The sequence below is a fragment of the Chelon labrosus genome (assembly GCF_963514085.1).
Source record: "Chelon labrosus genome assembly, chromosome: 4".
NCBI lineage: Eukaryota > Metazoa > Chordata > Actinopteri > Mugiliformes > Mugilidae > Chelon > Chelon labrosus.
In genome coordinates, this window is record NC_140340.1 from 18,360,025 (window position 1) to 18,385,948 (window position 25,924).

The window sequence follows — 25,924 nt, forward strand, 5'->3', positions numbered from 1 at the left end:
ATGTAAATTAAGGTGCAAAGTGGTGACTAGTGCAGAGGAAATTAATAATTTGGCTTTATCTTTATGGAAATAGTGTAACATTTGACGATAATTGTGTCACGACCTGGCTCAGAGGAAGGACAAAATGTGGAGACCACACACGTTTCTTTCAAAGTAAAACTCAAATTTATTAACCAAACTTCAACAGTACCGCACAAAAGTGAGAACATTCAAACCGTTGTGTTCCTTCAAACCACAACTCAGAAAGGAGAGAGAGATTGAGACTGCCTGCCCCAGTATATATAGGTGGGCGGTCACAGGTGTCAGCAATAAGGGAAAATAAGCCCCTCCCCAGATCCTAGTAGCCATCTTAAACAAAAAACAGGCCTCGAGGCCCACAGGGTGTCACAATTGGTAATTGCAAAGGAGGACTAATTTAGCTCAAAACTAAAAAGGTTATTGAGAGATGCATGTCTCAGTTTGGTTCATCATACTTTATGTGCAGGGTTTCATTTGTCTTTGTGTGAGTGGAGCAGTGCTTTCCTAATGGGTTCCTAAGACAAATCTGCGGGTTTGCAGGAAGATTAATGGAATAAAGAAGAAAAAAGACATTATAAAAAAATATTTTTTCTTGCCTTTTCTCTGTCTTTTTGTGGCATAATACTTGATTATTGTAATTAATCTGACTGCTATCACTTGTTCACATGGAACAAACTAAGAAGAAACAATGTTTTTTTTTGTTTTGGGTTGGTTTGGTGCATTGAACCATTGTGTTGAAGCGCTAAGCCTTAAGTAAAGCTTTGGATTCACTAGTTGATCTATTTTCCAACCCTCATACCCCTACTGTATGGCCATGAACTTTACAAGTGTCTTCAAATGAAGTTCCACTGTAGGCTGGCTGGGCTCTGCCTTAGAAATAGCGGAGTTTAGATTTGAGCCAATGCCAAAGGCACCAGTTATGTGGTTCAGGTATCCCATGAGGATGTCTCCTGGGTGCCAGCAAGCTGGGAGGAGACCCCAGGGTAGACCCAGAGTTTGTTGTAGGGATTACATATTTCGGCCCACCTGGGAATGCCCCGGGATACCTTAAGAGGATCTGGAATGCATTGCTGGTGAGAGGAACATCTTGTTTAGCCTGTTGCCACCGCGACCCAACCTCGGATAAGCAGATGAGAATGGATGGCTAGATTAATATTAGAGTCACAATTAATGCTAGTTAAGGCATTTGGAATTGATTAATTAATACCTGGTTCGTTCACATTGAACACACTTCTTGATGTGGTCGAGTAAATGCAGATCTCATCAGAATCGTGTAATTAACACAGATATAACACCACAGAGCTAAGTTGCTACAAAGTAAGTAGTGATGACTAGTTTGTGTGGAAGCTATGGTTGATGTAATTAGTACAGGAGCTGAGAATTGGTGTGTTTATAGTCATCATATTTATCCACACTGAAGACTGTTTCTTTGTGGGTCTGGTTGTGGTGAACTGTTGCAGAAAGCTGCAGTGGAAGGAGCAGGAACAGCAGCAGCAACAGGAAAGCAGCAGCCAAGCTCACTGCCTGCCTATGCAGTGTGTGTGAGGGAAGGCGTCCAGCAGACTGCGAGCAGAAAGATGGGCATAAGTGCAGGGCACATTACTTTCAGTGTGCAGAGTAGCAGAACTGCCTCTGAGCATCTTGGCAGGACTCACTTGGCCCATTACATTTCCTACACCCTCCTCAGCATCTTCCGGCAAATAGCATCGAGCTTCAAGATGATCTATGAGCTTGTTCACATTCGCATACAATCCCTTCATACCTATCAGATTTTCTCTTATTACACGCTTTTCATGCATACACTGGTCTCACTGGGATTCGGTACACGAGGATGATGAAAACAACACCAGAAACCAAGCGTACAGACCAGTTGCTTCTTCTGCCGCTGACGCTCACTGAATAAATTATTGAAGCCTCCTTGACAAAGAATCATATGAGCCTGTTACAAGATATTTTGTACCAGCTATGTAATTGCGAATGTAGCATTAATCACTCAACAGCCACCTTTACTGAGTGAGCATGAATGTTAATAGCCAATTATGCAAATATACAGTGTTAAGATAATGGGTTTCGACTACATAAAATTAACCTATGGTTCGTCCTGTGAGGATTTTAGACACACTAGCTGAAATGGGCTCTGTAGACGGTTGAAAGAGAGAGAGAGAGAGAGCAAATTACCATCGTACATTTTAAAAGTGGCAAATTAATCAATGCAATACAATTATGAGAAGATCACTTTCTTATTTCCGTGTTACGTGTTATTTTCCCACAAATCGTTATCTGTGTTTTTTAAAGCTCTGTGTCTAAAATGGCATCTTGAATTATAGAGTGTCCCAAGAAAGAGACAGCGCTGTACTTTAAGCTTACGGCAAAACAGATTGAGGCTGAATTATTGACGAGAGTCATTTCTGTTTGCCTGTGGATGCCTGCCAGTGAGGGATGCATGCCACCAACTCTGTGTCAGTGTATTTAGGATATATCTCTATTAGCTTAGTCTAGATAAATTCTTGTGAGATATTGATGCGACGGTTCACTGGAGAGTCTGATACTGTGCCTTGACTTTGCCCTCTCTAGGTTATTAAGATTGGTCCTCTGGGCCACAGGAAGAGGATCATTGCCTCTCTAGCAGAGAGACCGTATGAAGAGGCACCGACTAAGTCCCGTCGTCTGTCCCCAATTATGGTAAGACTGAGGATGTAGAAGCTCATAGAGCTAAAACTCACAGTAGGTATTTATTTAGTGTTTGATATTTGCTCTATATAATTGCTTCAGAAATATGGTGAAATATAAGGTGGATGTTTTTATCTAAAGCACCAAGACTGCAGCAGTGTTACTATTTAAATGCTAAAGTGCAGAAACGTTCCATCAGAGCTAATTAATGGATTAGACATGCTTAATGAGCAACACTAGAAGAGTAGCTTTGTACATGTGCTCAGTATAACGACTATTTAATGTCCCCAATGTGTTTAAAGTGTGGTCTTTTTTCGATGGATATACGTGATTGCACCTTGTTTTTTTTTTCTTATTGAACATCGGTCAAAACAGAACTGAAGCGTAAAGTTAAACAGGATGACATGGGCAGAATTTTCTGTGCCAACATAATTTTGTGCGAAAATGGATCCTTTTTCTTTGTGTCTAATTTTGGAATGTGATTCTTCAATATCATTATGTTCACAACAGTTAAATACTCAGGGCTGATTTCCCAGGCAGATTAAACGAGGCTGAAAAGAACTGAGAATCTCCATGGAAGAGGCTCTTTTGTTGAGGATTAAGCTTGGATGTGGATCAGGGAAACAAGCCCATGTAGACAGTGCTGTCAGATGATTAATCTGTGATGTGTGTGTGTTTGTACTCCGCTGTGCGACTCTTTGTGTGCGTGGCAGTTCCATGACCTCCTGTCCCAGACCACGTCTCCCCTCAGTCAGATGGACCCCTACACCAGTCGCTCCATGGACATGCTCCTGCCCCTGTCTGAGTCGGACCGGAGGCGGAGAGGAATCGACCAAGACTGTAGCGTATCCCTGCGTTCTTATAGTGAGAGGCCGCGCTCTGTAGTGAGTTCCCCCTTCTTTGGCATCAGTCATCTTCAACTTTCTCTCCATGAGCTATTAGAGGAAAAATAGAGGATGCTGCTGCAGAGACGAGGAGCTGTTCAGGATGCAAATTTACCGACTGAATTATATTCTAGACCAATTCAGTTAAATGTGATTGAACAATACTTTCTGTTTCTTAATATTTAGCAGGAATATGATCGAGTAATTTGTGTCATTAGTCACTGGATTTGCAGGTTTGTGAAAAAGACAAACTTCTGTCTGATGTATTGTCCATTTGTCCAACATAGTCTTAACTAAAAGTCATATTTTGAAGCCTAAAGCTGCTTCATCTGGCTGAAAAACAGCAGTATATTACATATGTTTAAGAGACTGTTTAACCATCCGTTGGAACAGGTTGATTTAGATCAATTATCTTCAAAGACAAAACCTACCAGGATGTGCAAAACAACAGATGAAATAAAAAAGATGTTAAATGAAATGAACGGTTCCAAAACTCTCCAGACACACAATCGTTCATTTGGTTGAATGCGACGCTGCAGCCTTTTTTTGATCTTCGTTGACTGTCGTGAATTCAGTCCTGAGGTTCTTCTGCGAGAGAACGAACTAAGAATAACTCTGTGATCAAATTTTAGCATTTTGCTAAAGGTCAAGCTGAGACACAAACAGTCAAGTTGGCACGCCTGCTTTCTGACTCACTGAGGCCAAAGAGAAAACACAGAGGAGCATCCACAGATAAGGAAGATGTTGCTCTGTTCAGGGAGCGTGATTTAAAAAAAAAAGAAAAAAATCAATATTTATAATTTTCCTAAAACCTTAGTGTATTATTATTATAAGTATTTTTTACTCTGACAAGTGATTTATGAAAGCGCTGAGCACGTTAACCTAAGGGCCCAACATGCATGAATATTTATAAGCCCACCAGCATATCATAGAAGACTAAAAGTGCTGAGCAGACAGACTTCAGTTGGCTTCAGCAGTCAGAAATTTTTTGCGGCTTAACCAAAATTAGAGTTTGGAATGAATAAGGCTACAAGTTTTCTTTCCGATTGTAGGACACAAGATACAAGACCTTACATCTGATGTTTTCATCAACTGATATGTGTGGATCTGAGGAAAAAAAAAAAGCAAGAGAGGGCTTGTTGCTGCCTTAAAGAATAATTTGTTTTGTTTCATGCCACAAAAACTCCATTCAGTCTCTTCTTTCCGCTGCATTCACCGGCCTCATGTTCTCGCGTCTCTGCAGGACAGACACAGTGAACGACACAAAGAGTCTCGTTTAAACCTCCGGCCGCCGAGCCAGTCTGCTACCTACGCCACGGTGTCCGCCTGGCATCACCAGCCTGAGAAACTCATCCTGGACTCCTGCGGCTACGAGGCCACGGTGAGTCACGTCTCCAGCACATCTGCTATTAATATACGAAATACACGGCATAATTACTGACGCTGAGCATGGCTGCTGTTTACCAAGAAAGAGCTACCTGGATATTTTAAATAAATGCATCTTGTGTTTGCATTTTAAACCTAAACCGTGTTTTGATTCTTTCTCTCAGTACCTAGGATCAATGATAATCAGGGATCTACGAGGAATTGAGTCCACACAAGATGCCTGTGCTAAAATTAGAGTAAGTATTACTTTCCTTCTAATTTTATTTGCAGGGAGCCTTTGGGAGAGGAACTACAAACGGTTTTATTGATTGTGGGAATTAAGAAATTCCTCAAATAAGCAATTATAATGTCACTTAAAACAAGTTTTTTTTTTTTACTGTGTCTATTCCAGAAATCAAAGGACTCAAAAAAGGGTCCAGTTGTCATACTGTCCATTACCTACAGAGGGGTGAAGTTCATCGATGCAGCCACGAAGGTGTGTGTGTGTGTGTCTGCGTTTATTGAGCTGCCCAACACCAAACACTGCAGCTGACTTTTTCACCCTCCATTAGCGGCTGATTTCCAGTAAGCGCTCACCTCATTCCTGTCTCCATTAGACTATAGTTGCGGAGCACGAGATCAGGAACATCTCATGCGCCGCCCAAGACCCAGATGACCTCTGCACGTTTGCCTACATCACCAAGGATCTGAAGAGCGGCCACCACTTCTGCCACGTCTTCAGCACTGTGGAAGTGGTGAGTGACACGGATCTCATCATCTGAAGGCTCCGAATATAAGCGTCATGTAACAGGTTTAACACAAATGTTATGTTCCATATGATCCATCGTCTTTGTTCAGATTTCTCTGTGAATAAATTAGAAAAACCCCAGTAGTAGTTATCAGGTGTCCTGCAGTTGAGCTTGCATGCAGCGTCCTGTGGACATTATTTTGTTGATTGGCTCATCAGACAGATTGATTGAAGCCCAGCTCCCGCTATGAAGATGGCATTTCCATGAACAGGCGCAGATTATGTTGTCATTTGTGTCTCAACGCCAGCAAAAAAGGTCAAGAGCAGTCTTTTATTTTTTGCTTGACAAACCACTGCAGGGCCACTTTCAACAGCAGGGAAATCATTTCAACTGAATGTAACAGAGCTGCTCCGTGCACATAATGTCAGATTAAAAAAATAAATAAATAAAAATATTCTGCTTTTAACTGAGATATATATTCTAACAAGAGCATGGGGATAATTACACAAAGTATTTTTGCCAACCTAATCAAGTGATTATTAAACAACATTATTAATCAAAGCTATGTTGTGTATGTTTGTGAAAGCGCTGGGCTTTGAATTTAAGAAATGACATTGTTTGTTGAGCGCATAAAGAATTTATCTCAACGTTACAAAGTCAGCAGTCAGTTAAGATCAACTACAGATGAAGGACAGCTACCGAGAAGAAGCCGTTTAGCGTCTTCTGATTTGAAACACGTTTTTATCAACTCACACAGACACAGACCTACGAGATCATCCTAACACTGGGACAGGCATTCGAGGTGGCCTATCAGATGGCGGTGCAGTCCAGGGCGAGACAGTATGTCCCCCCTTCGTCTCTGGTCTCCGAAGTCGTGGAAACCAAAAGCAGCCGTCCCGTATCTCAGTCCTGGAGCGGCATGCGAAGATCAGCAGTGAGTACCACCCTACAAACCCTCAAAGACAACTTGGTGAATATGTGTGTGGTGTGTGTGTGTCGTTGAGGCTGAGCGAGTGTTGAATTTGCTCTATTAAAAGGACAGGGGGAGATCAGAAAGATGCCATTGTGCAGTCAGAATTCATAAAAGGCACAACGACCCCGTGACCGACTTTTTCTCCACAGCTGAACCCCCAGTGGGCCCACCTACAAAGGAAGATGTGTGTAGTAGAAAGTGATGAGTCATGACTTTGCGAACAATTTCATCTTCCCCACCCCCTGAAAATCTGTGAGTCACTCTGATCAGGGGAGATTTTCTATTTGTGCAAACGTGAAACGTGATGAATGAACAGCTTTATTCGTTGCTTGCAGGCGGGTCTGTGATTTCCTCTGGGACTTTTTCTGGACCCCCCCCCGCTGCTTCCTCACCTATGATTGAGTGTGTTGCATAAATGTTCACGTATGCACCCTGAGCAGCGCGGTGATGCATTGACCTCTCAAGCAGCACATAATGCGCATTCAGTGATCACCGCCACCTGAGAGAGCTGCACAGCCGGGATGCACCCACAGTGCTGGGCCGCATGCTTATGCAGAGACACAAATCACTTTGTTTTACTACCTGTCTGTGAAGAGGATATATGGAGTAATCAAAGAGCTGCATAATGAGTCTGGCTGGTTGTTTAAGTTTTAGATGAGGAGGGGGGTGATTTCTGTCAACTGCAATTTGTTTTAATGCGTTTCACTGCTACCAAATGTAGTTGCTTTAGACAGAAACTGAAACAGAATTTTCCCCAAGGGAGCAATTGAGGGTTTGCTAAGCCCTGTCCTTCCTCTTACAGTCATACCTGTCAAGTTTTTCATTCACACACGCCACTTATACAGTTTACCATAACAGCAGTGACAGATTTGTGACAAAAAAAATGATCTGTGATCTTTTGCTTACAAGGACACAAACGCAGGCTTTTCATTTACAGCGGCCCATTTCGAAGACTGAAAAAAAAAAAAAAAAAAACTGACACCAGCAGATTTTATCCACTGTAGCTTTTTGGTTAATTAAGTGAACTTTAGCCCCCTGAGATTTTTATTTTTTTTTAAATGCTATCTCCCTGACTTTTTAATGGATTCCACTTGTTTTAAAAAAAGTACTGTGAAGGGACCTTAAATATTTACTAAATGACACAGATAAATAGATAGACAGATAGACAGATAGATAGATAGACAGATAGATAGATACTTTATTTATCCCAAGGGCTGAGCCTGAGCATCACCAGCTGATGATCCATGGAAGACTGGATGTAGATAAATGTACGAGTCTAATTGTCTTAATGTAATTAAAGGTAATTATGCAGATAACTAATTATTGTAACATTGGCAATAAATGCAGTTCATTAAATGTTATATCCGAAGATAAAGAGCAGGACAGAGACGCTAATGTGCATATTTAAAAAAAAACACCACATGATGTAGATTAGGTTAATAAGCTAGTTAAGCTAGCTGCGCCTGCTAACAATACATCCCTGTATTTAAACAAATAAACATACTGTTTAATTGGTTTCTTGCACCCGGCCCCCTCAAGATCTTCTGCTGTCTTTAAATTCTGTGTTTACTATGTTCACAGGAAAGGTTTACATGCACAGCGCCCTCTTCGCAACCTCACAACCGGAAATTGGCGATAATGCTCGAGTTCACGAGCTGCGACGTGTTTGCTAACATTTTCAGAAACGATGGCGGTGAAGTTTTCAACGTGTCACAACTAATTTGTAGATGTTTCTCTGTGGTTCTACAGTATGTATGAGTAAATACTGACAACATTGCGATACCTGGTTTTTAGCTCGCTAACTGAGGCCAGAAGTTGCCTAGCAGATATCTTTTCATGAGTCGATGTTGCCACTGGAACACCAAGTATTTCGTTTACACAGCTTCGCATGTCGTAACCACAAGTTCCGCTTTCAGGCAACAACACTATCCCTGCTACGACCACGTTTGTGACGTAAAAACCCAACTGTCACTATTTGGGTACAGGGTTTAGGAAACGATCAGTGACAAGAACACAATAGTAGAACTTTTGTTGAATATTGTCGCATCTTTAATTTTAAAATCAGGTGATGAACTGCTCCTATCTTCCATTCGGTGCCTTTAAATGCTTTGTCCCTGTCCTCTCTTCTCTGTTTAACATGTCTTTGTTCTTGTCTTCTTGGTCCTCCTGCTTCCCAGGGCGCCCCTCTGCTCGAATGCCGCTGCTGTCACTGTCACACGTGTACTACCCACCGTCCTTCCTTCCTCCCGTTGCACTCTGTTAGCCCTGGAGTCCAGGTCCTTCTCTTTCCTTTCCTCTATTCAATCCCTGATCATCATCCATCTTCTCTCACACACCAGTCCCTCTCCCCCATGTTTCTTTTTCTTGTCGTCTGGGGGTGCCGCAGTGCACTTTGTCTCCTTGTTTCGTGGTTCTTAATATTTCAGCCATAAACGCTTTCCTCATCCGTTTACTTTTGGCATCTCTCATCTTCATCTTACATTTTAGGGGTTTAAAATGCAGTTAGCTCAAGTTCTATGGCTAAACACGTTCAGGGAGAAGAGGCTTTCTTGATGTTATTTACCTTCTCTTTATGAAGACGGATGGCTAAATTGAGCCAGTGAGGGTTTAATCCATGGCGGCAGTGGAAATTGTCTCTGTTGGATGGTTTTAAACTGTTTCTATTTTTTTCTTTTGTGTACTGTATCGTTTTTAAGTTGTCATCAATGAGCAGAGAATTATAAAACATCTAATGCCTACCTCTTAGCTATTTAAAATTCACATGTAGCTCAGAGTGAATCAATCAGCATAATGTATGTAGAGCAGTGTGTTTCTCGACTGTTCATGCTACATTATAGCCACTGGTGTAGAGCACATCTTCCTGCTGAACCTCTAATCAGCATATTTTTGTAGCTCCCAGAGGGTCGTATCTTTGGTTTACTGCTGCGGCTCACAGAGGCTGAGGGTATTTTCTGTCAGACATCATCCATGTTGTGGATTGAGCCCAGAGTGTCTGTGATTATAACATGATCACTGGACTGTACCTCTAATCCACATGCACGTGTGTGAGCTGAGGACTTGTCAGTCAGTGTGGCGCAATGGCCTCCACTGCCGCACGTCTCACGCCCTCCTCTCGTCCCTCCTCCCTCCCTCCCCCCCGGCAGATCGACCCCCTGGAGATGGACGCAGACATGCAGTCCCTGGGCAGCACCACCTGGCTCTTGGACCAGCGGGACTCCAACAGGCGCCCCGTCAGCACCAAGTACGAGACCACCATATTCTGAGGCCGGATCCCTACAGCCGCCCCTCTGCACCCCCCCCTCGTACTTTTTCCTCCCCCCTTCTGCATCCGGTTCTCTATTTATCTCTCTCTCTCACGCACACACACTCACACATATATACATGTGAGCCCCGTGCCTTCTCACTGTGATGGTATAGCATCCCTCAGGGCTGCCTACTCCTGCACCCTCCTCTGCCCTCCTACCTGCCATGACAAACACTCCTGCGGCTCTCCCGTGTCTCCCCAACACCCCTGGCAGCCTCCCTCGCCTGTTGCTGCTGCAGCCAGTGGCGGAGCCCTGGAACGGATGATCCTGGACTGATCTCATTTTACAGTGGCCCTGCTCTCTCAACCAAACTGCCTCTTCCTCCTCATCCTCCTCCTCCTGACAACTTGCATCTGCCTCCAAATCCCCGATAGCTCCCAGAGGTTGCATCTATTATTATTATTATTATTATTATTATTATTATTATTATTATTATTATTATTCTTTCAAGTCATTTTTTAAAATTGAATCTCCAGCCAAAACAAGCATGTTCATCTTTATTTTGTTGTGTATCTAGACACCATTGGCTCGATGAACAGGAAGTTGAAGTATTTCATGAAATGTTAAGTTAATAACATTTGGTAATGCAACGCTAACGGGTCAGAAACTGTTAAATGAAGCGTTTGGCATTTTAGGAAGTATGCATATTCATTTTCTTTTCTTGCAGAGTGAGATGAGGATATTGATAAGACTTGGATATCTGTAAAAACAACAGGGGGTTAGGTACAAACCCTGATAGAGTTGCGTCTTCCTTATTCTAACTTTTTCAGGCTATTCCTTAAAAGTTTGACATTTGGACTTGTGTGGCACATAATCTGGCGCACGATTTGTCAGTAATTTAGCGTGTTTCAGAGGCGCTAGTAGAGTTAGCAGTGCTGGTTTTGTCCCTTAATAACAGAGCTAGTATTGCTATTTCCTTCGGTTTCCAACAGTTATGCTAAGCTAACTAGCTGCTGGCGACAGATGTGAGTCTAGTTCTGGGCAAGAAAGCGACAATGCCCAAAATGTTGAACTTTTCCTTTAATGTCACACAGATTGAATATTTAGACTCCAAATCTGTGACCTATGCTTTCAGGTTTTTTTTGGTTTTTTTTAAAGATCCCTTTTTTTGTTTTTCATTTACTAAATTGTTTGGTTGTTTTGCCTCAAGGTATTTATTTTTTTTCTTTCTCCATCTGTAGCCTGTCCTGTCTTACCAGGCATCTACCACTGTGAGGCACTATGAGGAGGCTGCTTTGCTAGCATGGGATGCAAGATGGACAATTAATCAATGAAAGACAAAACAGCAACATGCAGCAAACATCCAGTTTTTCTTTTTCTACGCATTTGTACAGTAGTCATAGCGAGCCCGCAAGGGATTGGTCGAACAAATCTGTCAATGATGTCTCCAAACGGACCAAGAACCGAGACCTCGAACACTGACACACAGGAGGACAGCTGTCCTACGCCCTACCGAGGACAACAGCCTTACTTCATTTTAGTTTTCTATAATCGGCTAAATCCCCCGACCTCCCACCTGCCCCGAACGCAGCCACCCAACAACTGCACGCCTCCACCCTGCTTCTAAAAGACTTAAAACAAACAAAAAAAGGACATGTTATTACCCGGTGTATTAAACTGACTGTGACTGGCTGGGATGATGATGTTCTAATGATGGTACAGTTTTGTCAGGATGAGTCTTTGCTCTGGCCTTGTACTGCCCCGTGCCTCTCAGCATTCATGGTAGCACTGAGAGCTAATCACAGCATCTTCTTCTTCTTCTTCTTCTTGTCAATTTAAAAAAGAAAAAAGAAACACTGTGTTTAAAAAAAAAAAAAACAAAAAAAAAAACGTGGCACTATCCCTTTTAAAAACCTTGTTTTCTTTTCTTACGGTGCAAGTGGGAAATTAGTGGGTTTTGTGATACTTTTTGATAGACGGGGGCTAAATGAAACACTTTGGGACGGAAGGATTAAGTAGGGATCACAAAGGATCCCGACATTATTACAACCAGAGGCAAAAAAAAAAAAAAAACCCAAACAAACAACTAAAACTAACTGAGTGTACTGAGCTTGGTTACACACTTCACAATTTTTGGGAATCTTACGCCAAAAACCAGAAGATTTCATATTTAACTTGAGTGTATTAACCAGCCCCCGGCACAGTTTGGTGCACGTAGCGTCCTGTTATCATGATTACACGCTGTTTCACACTAATTTAGAATTAGGCACAGTTGGTGCAAAGTATGTCACCTGAAAATAAACAGCAGTGAAAAGATTTAATTCCAAACCTAAACGTCGCTCTGGTGTCGTGTTAATGGATTCGTCACGGAGAGAACACGACACCATTTGTTTTATTTATTTATTTATTTTTTATTTATTTATTTTTTATTAAAAAGGATTTTCCTCCCGCACTGTGACTCAAAAATGCTCGTTGTCGGAAGTCGACACACATCTGTGGGTTCTCCCCTCCCGTTTTTGTGTGCACCACCTGCCGTGTGTTGCTGTATGCCTTGTTTCTGTCTGTCCTCGTGGGAGCTTGGACTGTATCCGTTACACATCCCCCGGCCGCTGTCCTTGTTTCTATGTGCTGCAGGAGACGTGAGGGACTGAGCTCCCTTCTCCGGAAGACGGTGTGTCTGGGGAGTGTTGAGACGTAACCGGTCTGTGTGCGGTACCGTGGCTGTCTCATTGCCACTCTGTTCTGACTGTTACCTGTTAGCTTCCACTGACGATGCATGTTGGCAGTGTTTCTTTTCTTTTGTGTTTTGTACTCTTTGATGCACTTGGCCTGGGCCGTCTTTGTATGTACCGTAGCAGTGTCTCGTCTCCTCTCACTCATCTGCTTCTTACGTTCTTCGCCAGTTACAGCGGCTCACGCTCACATCTCCATTTTTGCCATTGTCTTCATTCCTCCCAACGTTTTGTATGTTCTGGCATTTTGTGTGTCACCAAGACAACCTGCTCTAGTATGGATGCATAATATATTTACATATATATAAAAAGTAAAAGCACTACACTTTAATGAGCAGCAGCTGTTTTAAAGCAAGTTTTGGTGGCATGATATGGCTGTGCATGTACCGGTCTTTTTTAACATTGGTGTTTTCCTTGTGTAGCTCACCCCAGCGTTCAAGTTTCCGGATACCAAGCTGTGAATTGAAGGGGAGCGGCCGATGAGAGAGTGTGTTTGCGTGTTTTAAGTTTAGTGGAAAAGAGATAGAGAGAGAGAAACCGAGAGGTAAGCCTTACGCAACGTGCAGGGCCCCACCAACCCCACTCTTGACATTTAGATCTCACTCTGTATAACGCCCCCCCTGCTCCTCCACTGCCCCTGAGATGAATCCCAACACGAAGACGAAAGGTAACCTGTGATCCCGCATCACTGGCTAAACAGGACCTGTGTATCACTCCTGTCTTGAGAAAGGTCAGCCAGAAAGGTCAAGTCTATTTCCTGGCCTCCGCCTGACTTCCTGATCCTGTCATGTAGGTACTGTTATGTTTAGAGCACTGTAGACCATTAATGATATAGACCAGTAATGAGCATTTCTATTGATTCAGGTCTATTGAGGATAGAATACTGTGGGAATTGTTAAAGGGTAACAAAATGTAGAGAAAAAAAAAAAAACTGTACCAGCATACAATGCTTTGCCCATATTTGTGGACAGAGTGTGGTTTGTCAATGAAAATGTGATACTGTTTCAATTTCAAAGCAATATTATATTAATGAAATTAAATAATACAAAGACAAAAGAATCCCTCTCACGTCTGTGGTCAGCACTGGTTCTTTTACGTGGGTTAAAATGGAGACGTTACAGCAGATGTCTCTGAAATTTAAAGTGACACATTTAACAACACGACAATTATCGTACAATTATACTCACAGTGCCCCCCCCCCCCCGTTGAAGATATTAGTGGGTGGTTTAACTTCTAATCTAAACAAACGATTAGACTCACTTTGTGCCTTTCATGTGTTTTATTGCGTTCAGAGCTAAGCATCCGAGTGCCTGCTGATCTCTGAGAGACGCGGATCAGCATTGCTCGGTTTATAACGACGGTATTTCCAGAATACAAATGTAGATTTTTGAAGCTCTTTCCAAACTGCAGCACTTCTCAGCCAAACAAGGGTAGCAGGAAGTGAAATGTCTGCGTTAGATCAGTTGTGTATTTATTATTATATTTTGGCCCCGACTTATCAAAGGTTGAAGGAGTGTTACTGCATGATTCACATTTAGCAAACACTACAGTGTTTTAGGAGTCACATTCCAGGTATCTCTTGAGACTTTTTTAATCATATAATTGTGAGGGTTGTGGGCGGCACAGTGGCGAGGTGGTTAGCACTGATGCCTCACAGCGAGAAGGTCCCGGGTTTGAATCCATGGGCCGACTAGGCCTTTCTGTGTGGAGTTTGCATGTTCTCCCTGTGTCTGCGTGGGTTCTCTCCGGGTACTCCGGCTTCCTCCCACTTTAATATGTTAACTGGTGATTCTAAATTGGCCGTAGGTGTGAGTGTGAATGGTTGTCTGTCTCTCTGTGTTAGTCCTGTGATGGACTGGAGACCTGTCCAGGGTGTATCCCCGCCTCTCGCCCGATGACAGCTGGGATAGGCTCCAGCAGACCCCCGCAACCCTTAACAGGACTAAGCGGGTACAGAAGATGAATGAATGAATTAATGAATGTGAGGGTTGTCCAGCCGGTGGGCAGAACCCCAAAGCAGGAGTCAAATCAAAGTCAATGTATTTTGAGTTTGTTAACCAAAACTCGACTGGGTGGCAAGTCCCAGAAATAAAACAAAAAATGCAAAAGACAAACAAAAGGCGCTGGAAACTCCAGGAAAAACAAAAAACTCAAAGCAGCTGCTGGGGGCAGGGTTCTGGCTCTCCCTGGGAGGCACTGGAAGGTAGAAAAAAGAAAAACAAGAGATAAGTCCAAAGTTGCAAAGGTTAAACCTTAAAGGCACAAGGTGACACTGGAGAGCTGGCACAAACCATAACATGCAGAATTATCTGGCACAGGAGGGAAACCACGGCCAGCCTTTTAAAGAGTGTTTGATTGAGAAGTGGTCACAGGTGTGTCATGTGCTCCTGCCAGAATCCTGCCCAGGTGAGCCTAATGAGGGGGGGAGAGAGACAGAGAGCAGGAAAAGAGAACAAAAACACCAGCACTGGAAACCCAGGACCATAACAATAATCCTTGACAGTGAACATCTTCTCTAGATAACTGTCCAACTCACATTATTTTTGGGACGCCAAGGAACAATAATGTAACATACTGACAAAAAATTAAACTTTATGTGCGCTGTGATGGATTATTTCAGCATAAAAAAGATGGAAATGAATGGACACGATCGGTTTCGGACTGATATCATAAAATATTTGACAGTGGGCTACAGTCTAGATAACACAGCCAATGAAAAGGAAAAAGCATGTTTCTCGCCGCAACAAATTAATATTTCTTTTCCATTAACCCATCAGTTATCGTCTGTAAAGTCAACGAACCCTTTGCTTAACTTACCACTGAATAATATTAGATTTACCGTTAAATTTTGAACATTTTATTCAAACAGTTCTCATAATAACATCTATTTATTTTGAAATCTATGAATGATGGAACCATTTCAGACTTTACCTAATGACACTATTCAAAAAAGCTGAGATTTAGTCAGTGTTGACATAATTAAGAAAGATGTAACTGCTAAGGTTAACTGCAGAGGATGGTGGTGATTACAATTAGATATAAGATAATCCTTTAATTTAATTTATTACATTTGCAGTGTTACAGCAACATATAGTCAAGGAATTATTGATCTGCTTACGTTTAGGAGTTAATAGAAATCTATGCTGTTTACTTTTATATGTCTGTATGTGCAGAAACAAACTGTTAAACACTTGAAAGCAGCGTTGCCATGCTAGTCATTAGCTTCAGCTCTAGTCTTTGATAATTTTTTGTCTGAAACACATTACATGAGAGTGTGACAACCACATCAGCCAAGAATCAGACAACACATGGCGTGATACTCTAAATGCTGACACTTTTATCTTACTGTTGCGACCACAGAAAGCCGGCGGGTGTTTTATGTTGAGATGCTCATGCATAGCGGCTGTGCTGCTGTGGTAGGCTGTTTCAGTTTTTTGGAAGCGTTTATCTTATTGGTCTCTTTGTCAACACACCTAGCAGCAATAGTTGCCGTTATTATAGATGAATGTAAACTATACTTGACATTAACATTAACATTAACTTGAAGCTCATTAGTTACTTTAATAAACGCAAAAACTACAAAATCAGAGCTTTTCCAAAAATCTGCTATAGAAGAAATCAGTTCAGTTCTGTTCGACTTACCCTATTTTAAGCGAATCCTGTAAAGGGTTTCCCAGAATAGGTTTTAAATGAATCGAGGAGTGACTCCTTCAGAAATACTGATACACATATTTACAGTGGTATGAAATAATCTCTTTTAATAGCCGGCAAAACACTGAATCCCTTCTGTATTTGTCCCCCAATAAAGGCCTTTTAAGTACACCACCATCACTGACAACAACAACTGTAGAAAACACTTAAGCATTTTTTTGGTTTATAATAAAAGGTGAAAAAAAACCCCAAAAAAACAACAAGAAAAAGAGAAAAATATGAATATAAAAAGTGCTGACTGTCTTTGGTAAGTTATACATAAACATCTGTCACCATAAAGATTAAGAGGCACATATTAAAGCTTATTAAAGTGATATTTACAAAAAGTTAACATATATTCTTTGGCACAGTTTTCTAAAAAAAAATAAAAAAAAACATTTGAGAGTCAAAGATGAATGAATTTTCTCATTAACACAATTCACAGTTCAGAGGAAAACACTTACAATGATCACATTTGTCTGCGTCAAATTGATTATCAAGACAAATTTATGTTCTTTATTTCTCACACAGATTAACATCTAATTGACATTTGTCTGATTATTATGGGACTTCCACGTAACTTTCTGTTTCCATCACTAGCAGCCATGATGGTTTCTCACTGTGTGTCATTGAGGATTCAGGGAGGAAAGAAAACTATTACACTACTTTCAGACTTATGTCTCATATGCTGTCATGTATTATGACTTAAAATCTCTGATCTGTGATCACTATAAGTTGTTTCCACTGTATCCGTGACTCCTGTTCATGAGAAAGCTACTATTCATTTATTTTTTTAAACACTTTTTTCCTAATGTTTTGCACACATCTGTGGTCAAAATGCACTGTAACAGTTGATACCTGCATTGTGCAGGTCTAACAAAATATTCAGAGGAAGGAATATTAAATCAGCTGCCTTGTTTTACAGTTTGGGTTTGACCTCTGAGTTCCTCTAGTTTCATTCACTGTATTTACACTCTAAACCTACACATCCAGCACCAAATTGCAGCTTATATTCGGGTCACTGCCGGGTTGTCTGGGTCAGCCTCGGCTTAGCGCGAGTCCTCCCCATCCTCGGCCTCTCCTGACGGGAACAGCAGTTTCCTGAGGATGGGCGCGTAGAAGGGACCGAAGACTGTTCGGTTGAAGTGGACGATTCGCCCAAAGGCCGTCCCCAGCTCGGCCAGCTCGGCGCTCACCGGCCCGAGGGGAGCAGGCAGCTCTGGATTCCTTTTAGCGGGGCCGCCCTGCAGCATGGCCTGGAGGTAGCCCTGTACTCGTTCTCCTACGTTTGATTGAGAGAGAGGGAGAGAAGTCAGCTTTCTGCAGCACCAGCTTCCAAGATTAAAAACACCCGAACACCCAAACTCAATTTAATGCATCTTTCTGTGGTTTGATTAAAACGTCTACGGAGTCAAATCTAAAATGTAAAGTCAAATCTACTAACCTTTGTTAATTATAAACCACACCTAATTACTGTTAGATGTTGCACCGCCAGTATCCAGCAAGAAGTTCTTTAAAGTTTGATCATACAATTATTTTTTTTTTACCCATTTTGTAAAGCAAAATGCAAAACATCTCCTGGTCTCGGATATAAGATCTAAGAGTAAATAAGAGTTCACTGTCAATGAATACTGGATTAAAGTGTCACCATGACCTCTGTTAAACATTTTACAGATAAGACAAGGAGGTCAGATAAACTGCAGCAAGTCCTTTTTCTACTGTTCAGTGTTAGTTTCCAGGAGATCAGAGTATGAAGTATCTATTTTCTAAGTTCCGTCTTAAATGAACTCCACCATCAATACAAAGCAATAAACATGCAGATTTAAATGTGTCATATCCTTCCATTTGTACTTGTTTTAGTCGTGTTTCCACATTAAAGTTCGTGGCTGACCTATAAGAGTGCGAACAGGGTTGTTGTGCTTCCACAGGTCAGATATTTGTCCCTTCAGCAGATCCTGGTTCTCCTGAGGCAGTGCTGCTCCTCCCTGGGCGCTCAGAGCTTCAGTCACCTGCTGCAGTACCGTGTCCCCGAGTCCCAACAACGCCCCCTTCAGGTCAGCTTCCCTAGCGCGCCACAAACAAGAATCAGATCAATTAACTTGAGGTTTAATAACCGGTAGTTCTCTCTGAATGGATTTCAGTTAAATAACACTGTATTTTAATAAAGGCGATTAAGGGAGAAATGCCGATGCTACATTTTAGCTCAGAGTGTGAGCAGTCCCTGAATATCACAAGCTGCTGTTCCACATTCATCCACTAATCATGACGGGGCTTTTCTTAAACAGAAAGAATGAGGTTAGCTGGATCTGTTCTGACAAGCTAGTTGCCTCCTGTCACCTCCATTGGTTTCCTTCTCGTACAATACCTGTTCCCCGTGACAGCCGGTACATGCATCACCACATCCTCCTCTTACCTGGTGTGACTGCCCTCCAGCAGGGCAGTGACGGACTGCCTCAGTTTACCTACAAACCCCTGCAGGGAAAAAACGCCGCTGCCGCCACACTGAGCGTTGGTCAGGAGCAGCACCGACGCCTGCAGGACCAGCATCTGGAGCCGCTGGCCCAGAGCGTCCAGGCGGGCCCGGTCCATCAGCACCGTCTGTGTGTGGAGGGGCAGGTCAGGGTCACACAGCAAACAGACGTAAATATGTCTTTTAAAAGATGACCAACACCTGAAAGATGCACTAGATATTTTACAGGGGATGATTCTGCAAGTTATTATGATTTATAAAGATTGTATAGTAAATATCTAATAGTAAATTAGATATATAGGGATTTTAGGATGGAGAAGATATATATATAAGATATAGAGATACACAACAAATAAAAACATGACCAAATCAATTTCAAGTATCAGTTATACATAAAACATGACTGTCACGTCCGATAACATCAGGTTTAAAATCAGGTCAACCTGAACGCATTTAAAACACATCTGATGTTGATTAATGAGTACGTGAGTCCATCTGACAGGCCTGCGTGGGTACATCTGATAGGACAGGTTTGGAGCTGCTCTCCTGCTACAGCTGTAACGTGTTGTCACATGCTTTCACATCCAGCAGGATGAGGAGCGCGTAGGGAAACTGAATATTCCCTCCTAATCAATAAAATATCCTTCGAAGATAATGAAAAGAGTGGTGTGATGTAATTTTTTTCGGGGCTGACCTCGGGATATTTCTGGTCCTGCGGGTCCCAGCGGAGAAGACGGATGTGGGCCCGGTTGAGGACGGCGGTGGCGCTCAGAGGACCCCGGCTCTCGGGACCGGGAGAGTCTGACTGAGCCGACGATTCCTCTGATACTGCCGCCCGAAGCCAAGCGGTGGTATTGTCCAGAGAATCTGAGCGAAAATGGAAAATCTTAAAGAATGATGTAAATAATAATTAAAACATACTGCAGTGTCACTGAATTACCCGAGGACCCACAGTGTTTTGAGTCACTCAGATGAATTCATGATGGGTTTAAGTGTCTGACAAGAGAGTGTGGGAAAAGCAGTAAAAATCTGTACGCACTTGATTGACGATTACTTCTGTTACAAGATGATCACTTTAAAATGTTTATACATTGCTTTCTTTAACAAAAAACTAGAATTTCCTAGAAATGAAATGACTTTACTTACCAACTATTAAGTGGCAACGTTTACATGGACACTAGTAATTTGCTAATAATTTGAATAACAGCCCAATCAGAACAAAAAACGTCTCAAAAATTAGCCACCTAAATCGATCCAATGGGAAAGTATTTCCAATCAGATTCAGAGGGGTGGTGTAAACCTTTGATAATCCGTTCAAAAGGAAGAAATTAGCTCCTAATAACCATGTAAACACGCGATCTAATTGTTTCTTTCAGGGTGGAATTAAGACACTCTTTATGTGCACATTTGGCCCACATCTGGTTGAAAGCTGTGAAAAAAAACATCTTCTGTTCATCATAAACATAAACAGTTTAGCAGAAATCTCTAATTCGACGTGTTTCAGTCGGACTGAACAAACATTGTCGTGATAAATGGTAAATGTAACCACTAAAAAAATTGTTTAAATCATTTTTTAGATTGATCTTCTCTGGTTTCATCCTCTCATATGTGAATATTAGCTGCAAATAAAGTGAATGTCTTTGTTCTTGACTGCTGATTATATAAAAAAAAACAACATGCTACAGATAAAACAGCTGACCTGTCATGAAATCCATTCACTTCTACTTATTAATCAAACTGTTTGAGCACACTGATATTTAGTAAAAAGCCTACTAGACGTTTTCATGATTATATTTAGTGCCCCGGCTAACATGACTACATCAGCAGCTGTCACTGTGCCAGGGAAGAGATTAGCCAGATCTATTTAAGACAGAATATCTGAGCCAGAGGTCAGTGATTGGCTGTCCCACTCCTCACCCAGTGTATGGGTGAGGAGTGGGACAGCCAAGGGATGAGAGGCTGAAAAATGGCAGAATGGCGCCATGGGTCAAAATTTGTTTAATTGAAAACTGAAATATCCAGTGGCCATAAATTTAACACGCACAGAGTCACCTTCACCATCTACCACTCTGGGTGTATCGATCAGGTCGTAGATGGAAACGTCCTCACCTGGCTGCTGGTCCAGGATCTGTTGGAACTTGATCCTCTCGTACTGCACGGCCTGCTGCAGGAGATGAGGCCTCAGGCTTTGGACGGTGAAGTTAACCATGTCGGTCTTCATCAGGCCCAAGACACGGAAGATCTCCCTGAGATGAGATCAGGAGAATCACTTTTATTCTTAAACTTATTTTGTAAATTTTAATAAATGTGCACTAATTAAAGTGTTTGCACAATTCAAGGAGAGACAATAACAAAAAGCTTGATGTCGTTTACTTTTAATTAGAAGTGACTGGAGATATTGAAGCAGAACAACATAATACACTACAGACTATGAGCTATTCTAAAAAGCAGGAATTAATAAATGTTATATCTGGGGCCCTGACCCCTTGTCAGACATGAACTTATTCTCTAAAAGTGTTCTGCCCTCTACCTCAGAAGCTCCACAGGGCTCTCGAGGTCCCGCAGTGCCTTGATCTCCGGGTCGCGCACTGGAGCACACAAAGACGCCATGGTGTTGATAACGAATGCTGCCAGCCTGTGGAGGTCCAGAGCTCCGTGGTCGACCTCCTGCTGGATCAGCTCCATGTCCAGCACCTCGTCCAGCTGAGACCTCAGTCGGACATGACCGGGCAGGAGCAGAGACCGAAGCATCTGATGGGAAACAAAAAAAAGCTGCTTTTACTAGTAGTTTGCCTATAATTAACATATCAAGCCATACCTTGTATTTAAAAAAGTAATGTTAAAATAGTCAACAAACTATCAGCTGGATTCATTTTATGAGCATATCTCATAAAAGAATTAAGTATTTACCAATATTGTCTCCAGGCCACTTCGATTTGCAAACACAATCACACACAAAATGCTAAAGCTTAGATATGATGGATTACTATTTGATATAGGTTTGGTGATTTATTATCACTGAAGAGAACCATTAGATGATCTTTAGACGGTTTAATTGTCAAGTTACACTCATTTATCAAATACTCCCAAATAATCTTTTAGTTTGGGTTTATTAGGAAAGACATCCACTAGAAGAAATTATTTTTTTTAATCCTAAACCAAGTTATTAAAAAATGCATATATATTAATAATGCTTATTGTGTTTGGGTTTATTTGGCGTTATCTGGCGTCTACACATTAGTTTTGAGTGTGACCACACAGTGTATCCTGGCCATGTTGACAGGCTACACCTACTGCTAGGGAAAGTGCCCTAATATGTGGTTTTGATTTCTGCGTGAATTTGACGCTGTAGCTAAGGCGACAGCGCAGAGCATATGCAGAGCATACGCAGACCCTAGCGTAGCTGGCGTGCACCTCCCTAGAAATGTAACTATGCGCTGCAGCGATGCAGACCGCAAGAGCTGTGATTGGTCAGCTTGGTAGTTGCGTGTTTCCACCTGCTTCTCCATCTGCGCAACTTTCAGACTGATAGTTTTGGATCAATAAAGATCGAACAGGTTGAGGAAAGGTTAACTGAGGAAGTGATGCAGGAAGTATAAACAAAAATTAACCCGACTGCCAAAAAAGACACAGCGCCCTCTAGTGTTTGGGTGGTGTTTTTACAGAGCGAGCCGGACTGACCTACTGTGTAAATGGCTCGCTCCGGTGTCTATATCACGCAGTACTCTAAAGGAGCCTTAAGTGATGTCTGCTCTTTAGTAAAAAATAAATAAAACTAAACACGAATTAATAAATGAAATTCTTCAATGTGAATATCAACAATTCTCTCATGAAAAAATTTAGTCATGTGGAGTTAAATTACGTATTTTTAAAAACCCATGTCTATGTTTACTTTTAATACCACATGCTTCGTGCATGTCTCTAACATAACTAACGTCACTGGAGGAAATTATTAAATAACCCAAATAATAAGTTCACCTCAGCGAGTGGGAGAGGCATCACACCTCATTAAATTCCACAATTTGTATCATGTCCCCACGTCTGGGCAAGTGAGAGCCATTAGAGACAGCAGTTGTTACAATATTCTGCCACTCCCCAAATGATGCCAGTGTTTATTTGTGTACAGAGACCGAAACTGTGATCAGATGTCGAGTGGTAGCTCCAGACACATATGGAGACACATTTTAATTCCAAGTGGTAACATTGGATACTTGTGAGACAGTCACTGAGGATGCATGTTAATACCAGGTCTGAATGCGGCCACTTACATTTTTGACCTCCTGCAGCAGAATGACAGCATGGCTGTAGTTCGGTGGATCACTGCTCAGCTGCTCCTGAAGACTGTCCCAAAATGCACGGTGCATGCTCTCTGTCACTCTGCCCTCCAGACTAAAAGAGGACAAACTGTTAAAGAGTCTCCATGAAGTCGGGAAGTAAAAATAACCAAGATTTCTTTAGCAGTGTTTTCCTTGCCTGTCTGTGGGAGGGTTCCTGGGTTTGAAGCAGAAGTCTCTGTTCACCACTATCTCATGTGCGAGGCTCAGGTTGGAAACACAATTTTCCAGCTCCATCAGACTGGATAATGAGGCGGTGGGTGGGCTCCCTGACACCACAGACAGGACACACACACCCACAGATAATTAAAGCTGCCACGCTGGTAATAATTCAATTACTAATGGTCCCTGAACGTGCCTGAAAACAATAACCGCTATAATAAAAAGCTTCGCACCTGTAGGTGAGTCTAGTTTTTCCAGACAGGGGAGGTCAGCGGGGGAATCATCAGCAGACTCCTCTCTTGGAGTTGGCATTTCAGCGGCGGCCTAGACGTTAAAATGACTCAATAAATTGGTAAAACTGGCCATTTAGTTTCATCTGTACAGTAAAATTTACAGCTTAGACCTTCAGTCGGTTGATAAATCATCTCAGTAATTTATTTTAAACAAATGTACTAAACATAAGATAATTTCTGATGTTACACTTTGATCATTTTCTCTTAAATAACTTTAGTTTTTGGAGTGTTTGTTTGGGTCAAATAAAAATAATAATGTACTTATTTATCATTCTATCATTTCATTCCGTGCAATAACTGTGGTATTTTCTCAAGTGCAATACATATACAGTTTTTTATTTATTTATTTTTAGCCATAATGTCATTTGTGTGTAGTATTTGTTTTTAAGAGCAATGCTCCGTTTGGAGCTTGTCATGATTCATGATATCCATGAATGTCCATATGTATATTCCTCCACCACTCTTTTCCACTTAAAAACTGCACTTAGTTAGCTACTTAAGCTGTAAATATTATTTGTACCATTAATATATTTACTCATATACAGTTCTTGTCACTTGTATCTGACTTGTATTTTTGCAATGTCTTGCTCTGCTGCTGTAACAAGTGAATTTCTCCTCTGGGATCAATAAAGTCTGGTATTATCTTATAAAACTAGAAACGTATCTGACTCACTAACCACAATGTCTGTCATTTACAGCTGAATAAATAAAATAATCTGCAGACAAACTGACCTAGCCCTAATAATAATAAAACTTTGCATGAGATAAGTTGGATATATGTTTTTACAGTCAAAAAGCAGTGTGGACAAATTATTTAGCTCTTCTGTTTAAGAAAATGGAGTGATGCGTTCAAATGTTTTGCACCAAATCACACCATTAAAGAATCAAATATATATTTTTAAGTATGTTACTTGATTATAATATTAATAGAAATGACTTAACACACTACTGGGTTGCTTGTGAAGTACAATAAAGGACCAGTAAAGCCTTATGGGTCATTTGTTAATAATATTTTGTATTTTTAATCTAAATTTGGAAAGTGGCTACTTGCAATTATCGCAACTAACAAAGAAAGAGAACAATATTTGCAACCAAAATGTTGAAGAAGCAACAGAGTACTCTGGTAAAGTATAAATACCTCCAAATAATGCAGTAGTAGAGTGATTCATTATTTACATCACGGAAAGAAAAGGAATTTACATACATTACCCATACATTACAGCAAAATAAGCAACACCTTGCTTTTTAAAATATATAAACGATGACTTGGTTTAAAAGCAACACAGAGATAACGTTAAACTTATAAAATACTCCACCTTTTAGAGAGTAACTTACCTGGTGCTGTTATTTAATTGAATTTATAATGAGTGAAACGTCGCCTCCAGCTGTTCACCGTGTTTCTTTCTGCCGTTTAAAATCCACGTCCAACAAGTTCAAACCTGGGCTAAACCATTCTTTTCCGGATACGGGGGGGTTGCTCGCAAACGTCAAACTTTGTTAAGGTTTCAGTGCGTGACCTAAAACCTCAACGTGCGAATAAATTGTGATACTAAACGCAGACGTGAATTGTGATTGATTTTTGTTTGTTTCTATGTAAAATACAGAAAAATGTTCGGTGCTACTTTTGGTTTGTTCCATTCTCAAATCAAAACAATGGGCGCGTCAGTAGTGTAAGTGTCAGCTGATCCCCGCCCCTCTGTAACAGACACAAACACCGCAGCTTTAAAACTAAACTCATTTTACCTGTTTGTTTGTTCGGTTCAGTGGAAACAAAATGGAAAGCGGCCGTTGTGCTCGTGTAAACGGTCCATTGTGTAAGACAGATAATTATAATGTGTGAACAGCTAGAAATGTCCCGTTTCTTACAAAACAAGGAACTTCGAGAAGGCGCCGATACACGATATGATGCAGCATAAAGAGCACGATCAGTGAGCATTGTGTTACACTCCAGACATGTGAAATAATATCGGGCAGTTATGTTTTCCCGAAGTTTAAATGGTTATTATTACTTTTTATGGTCTTTAACATGTAGTCAATGCTCATAACAGAGGTTAAATTAAGTTCTATAATAGTATATGTAGCCTTTAGAAACAAAACAACTTCACAGATGTATACTTTTGCAAAATAAAGTTATTTCGGACAATACTAATTATGTTATTGTGTCTATAACTTTTCATTACACTTATTTTGCCTTTGCTTGTTTGTTTTATTTCTACTCTTGGTATGTTTTTACCCCATTTATTACTGTGTTGTAATTTCTGGGAACACTACCATTTTTTGACCTTAACCCATTCTGCCACAGCTTTGAAAATATACTTGGGGTCATATTTACAAGACCG

General features: G+C 41.3%; 2 protein-coding genes across 2 annotated transcripts; one reads left to right on the plus strand and one right to left on the minus strand.

Annotated features, from left to right (window-relative positions):
- The first annotated feature begins 4,485 nt into the window (after positions 1-4,485).
- anks1ab (ankyrin repeat and sterile alpha motif domain containing 1Ab) lies at positions 4,486-11,694 on the plus strand. The gene is made up of 7 exons (XM_084542658.1): positions 4,486-5,194; positions 5,350-5,433; positions 5,555-5,692; positions 6,444-6,620; positions 9,803-9,900; positions 10,178-10,347; positions 11,146-11,694. Exons 1-6 carry the CDS (start codon positions 5,135-5,137, stop codon positions 10,227-10,229), a joined length of 609 nt encoding a protein of 202 aa, XP_084398784.1. The 5' UTR covers positions 4,486-5,134; the 3' UTR covers positions 10,230-10,347; positions 11,146-11,694.
- A 4,683-nt stretch (positions 11,695-16,377) lies between these two features.
- Positions 16,378-25,072, minus strand: LOC311486698 (T-complex protein 11-like protein 1). Its single transcript, XM_084542655.1, has 10 exons — positions 24,921-25,072; positions 23,526-23,616; positions 23,270-23,399; positions 23,065-23,185; positions 21,327-21,547; positions 20,906-21,042; positions 19,491-19,663; positions 18,740-18,924; positions 18,218-18,390; positions 16,378-17,608 (listed from the first exon to the last, which is right to left on the minus strand). The coding sequence occupies exons 2-10, from the start codon at positions 23,602-23,604 to the stop codon at positions 17,376-17,378; spliced, it is 1,452 nt and encodes a 483-aa protein (XP_084398781.1). The 5' UTR covers positions 23,605-23,616; positions 24,921-25,072; the 3' UTR covers positions 16,378-17,375.
- Positions 25,073-25,924: the final 852 nt, after the last annotated feature.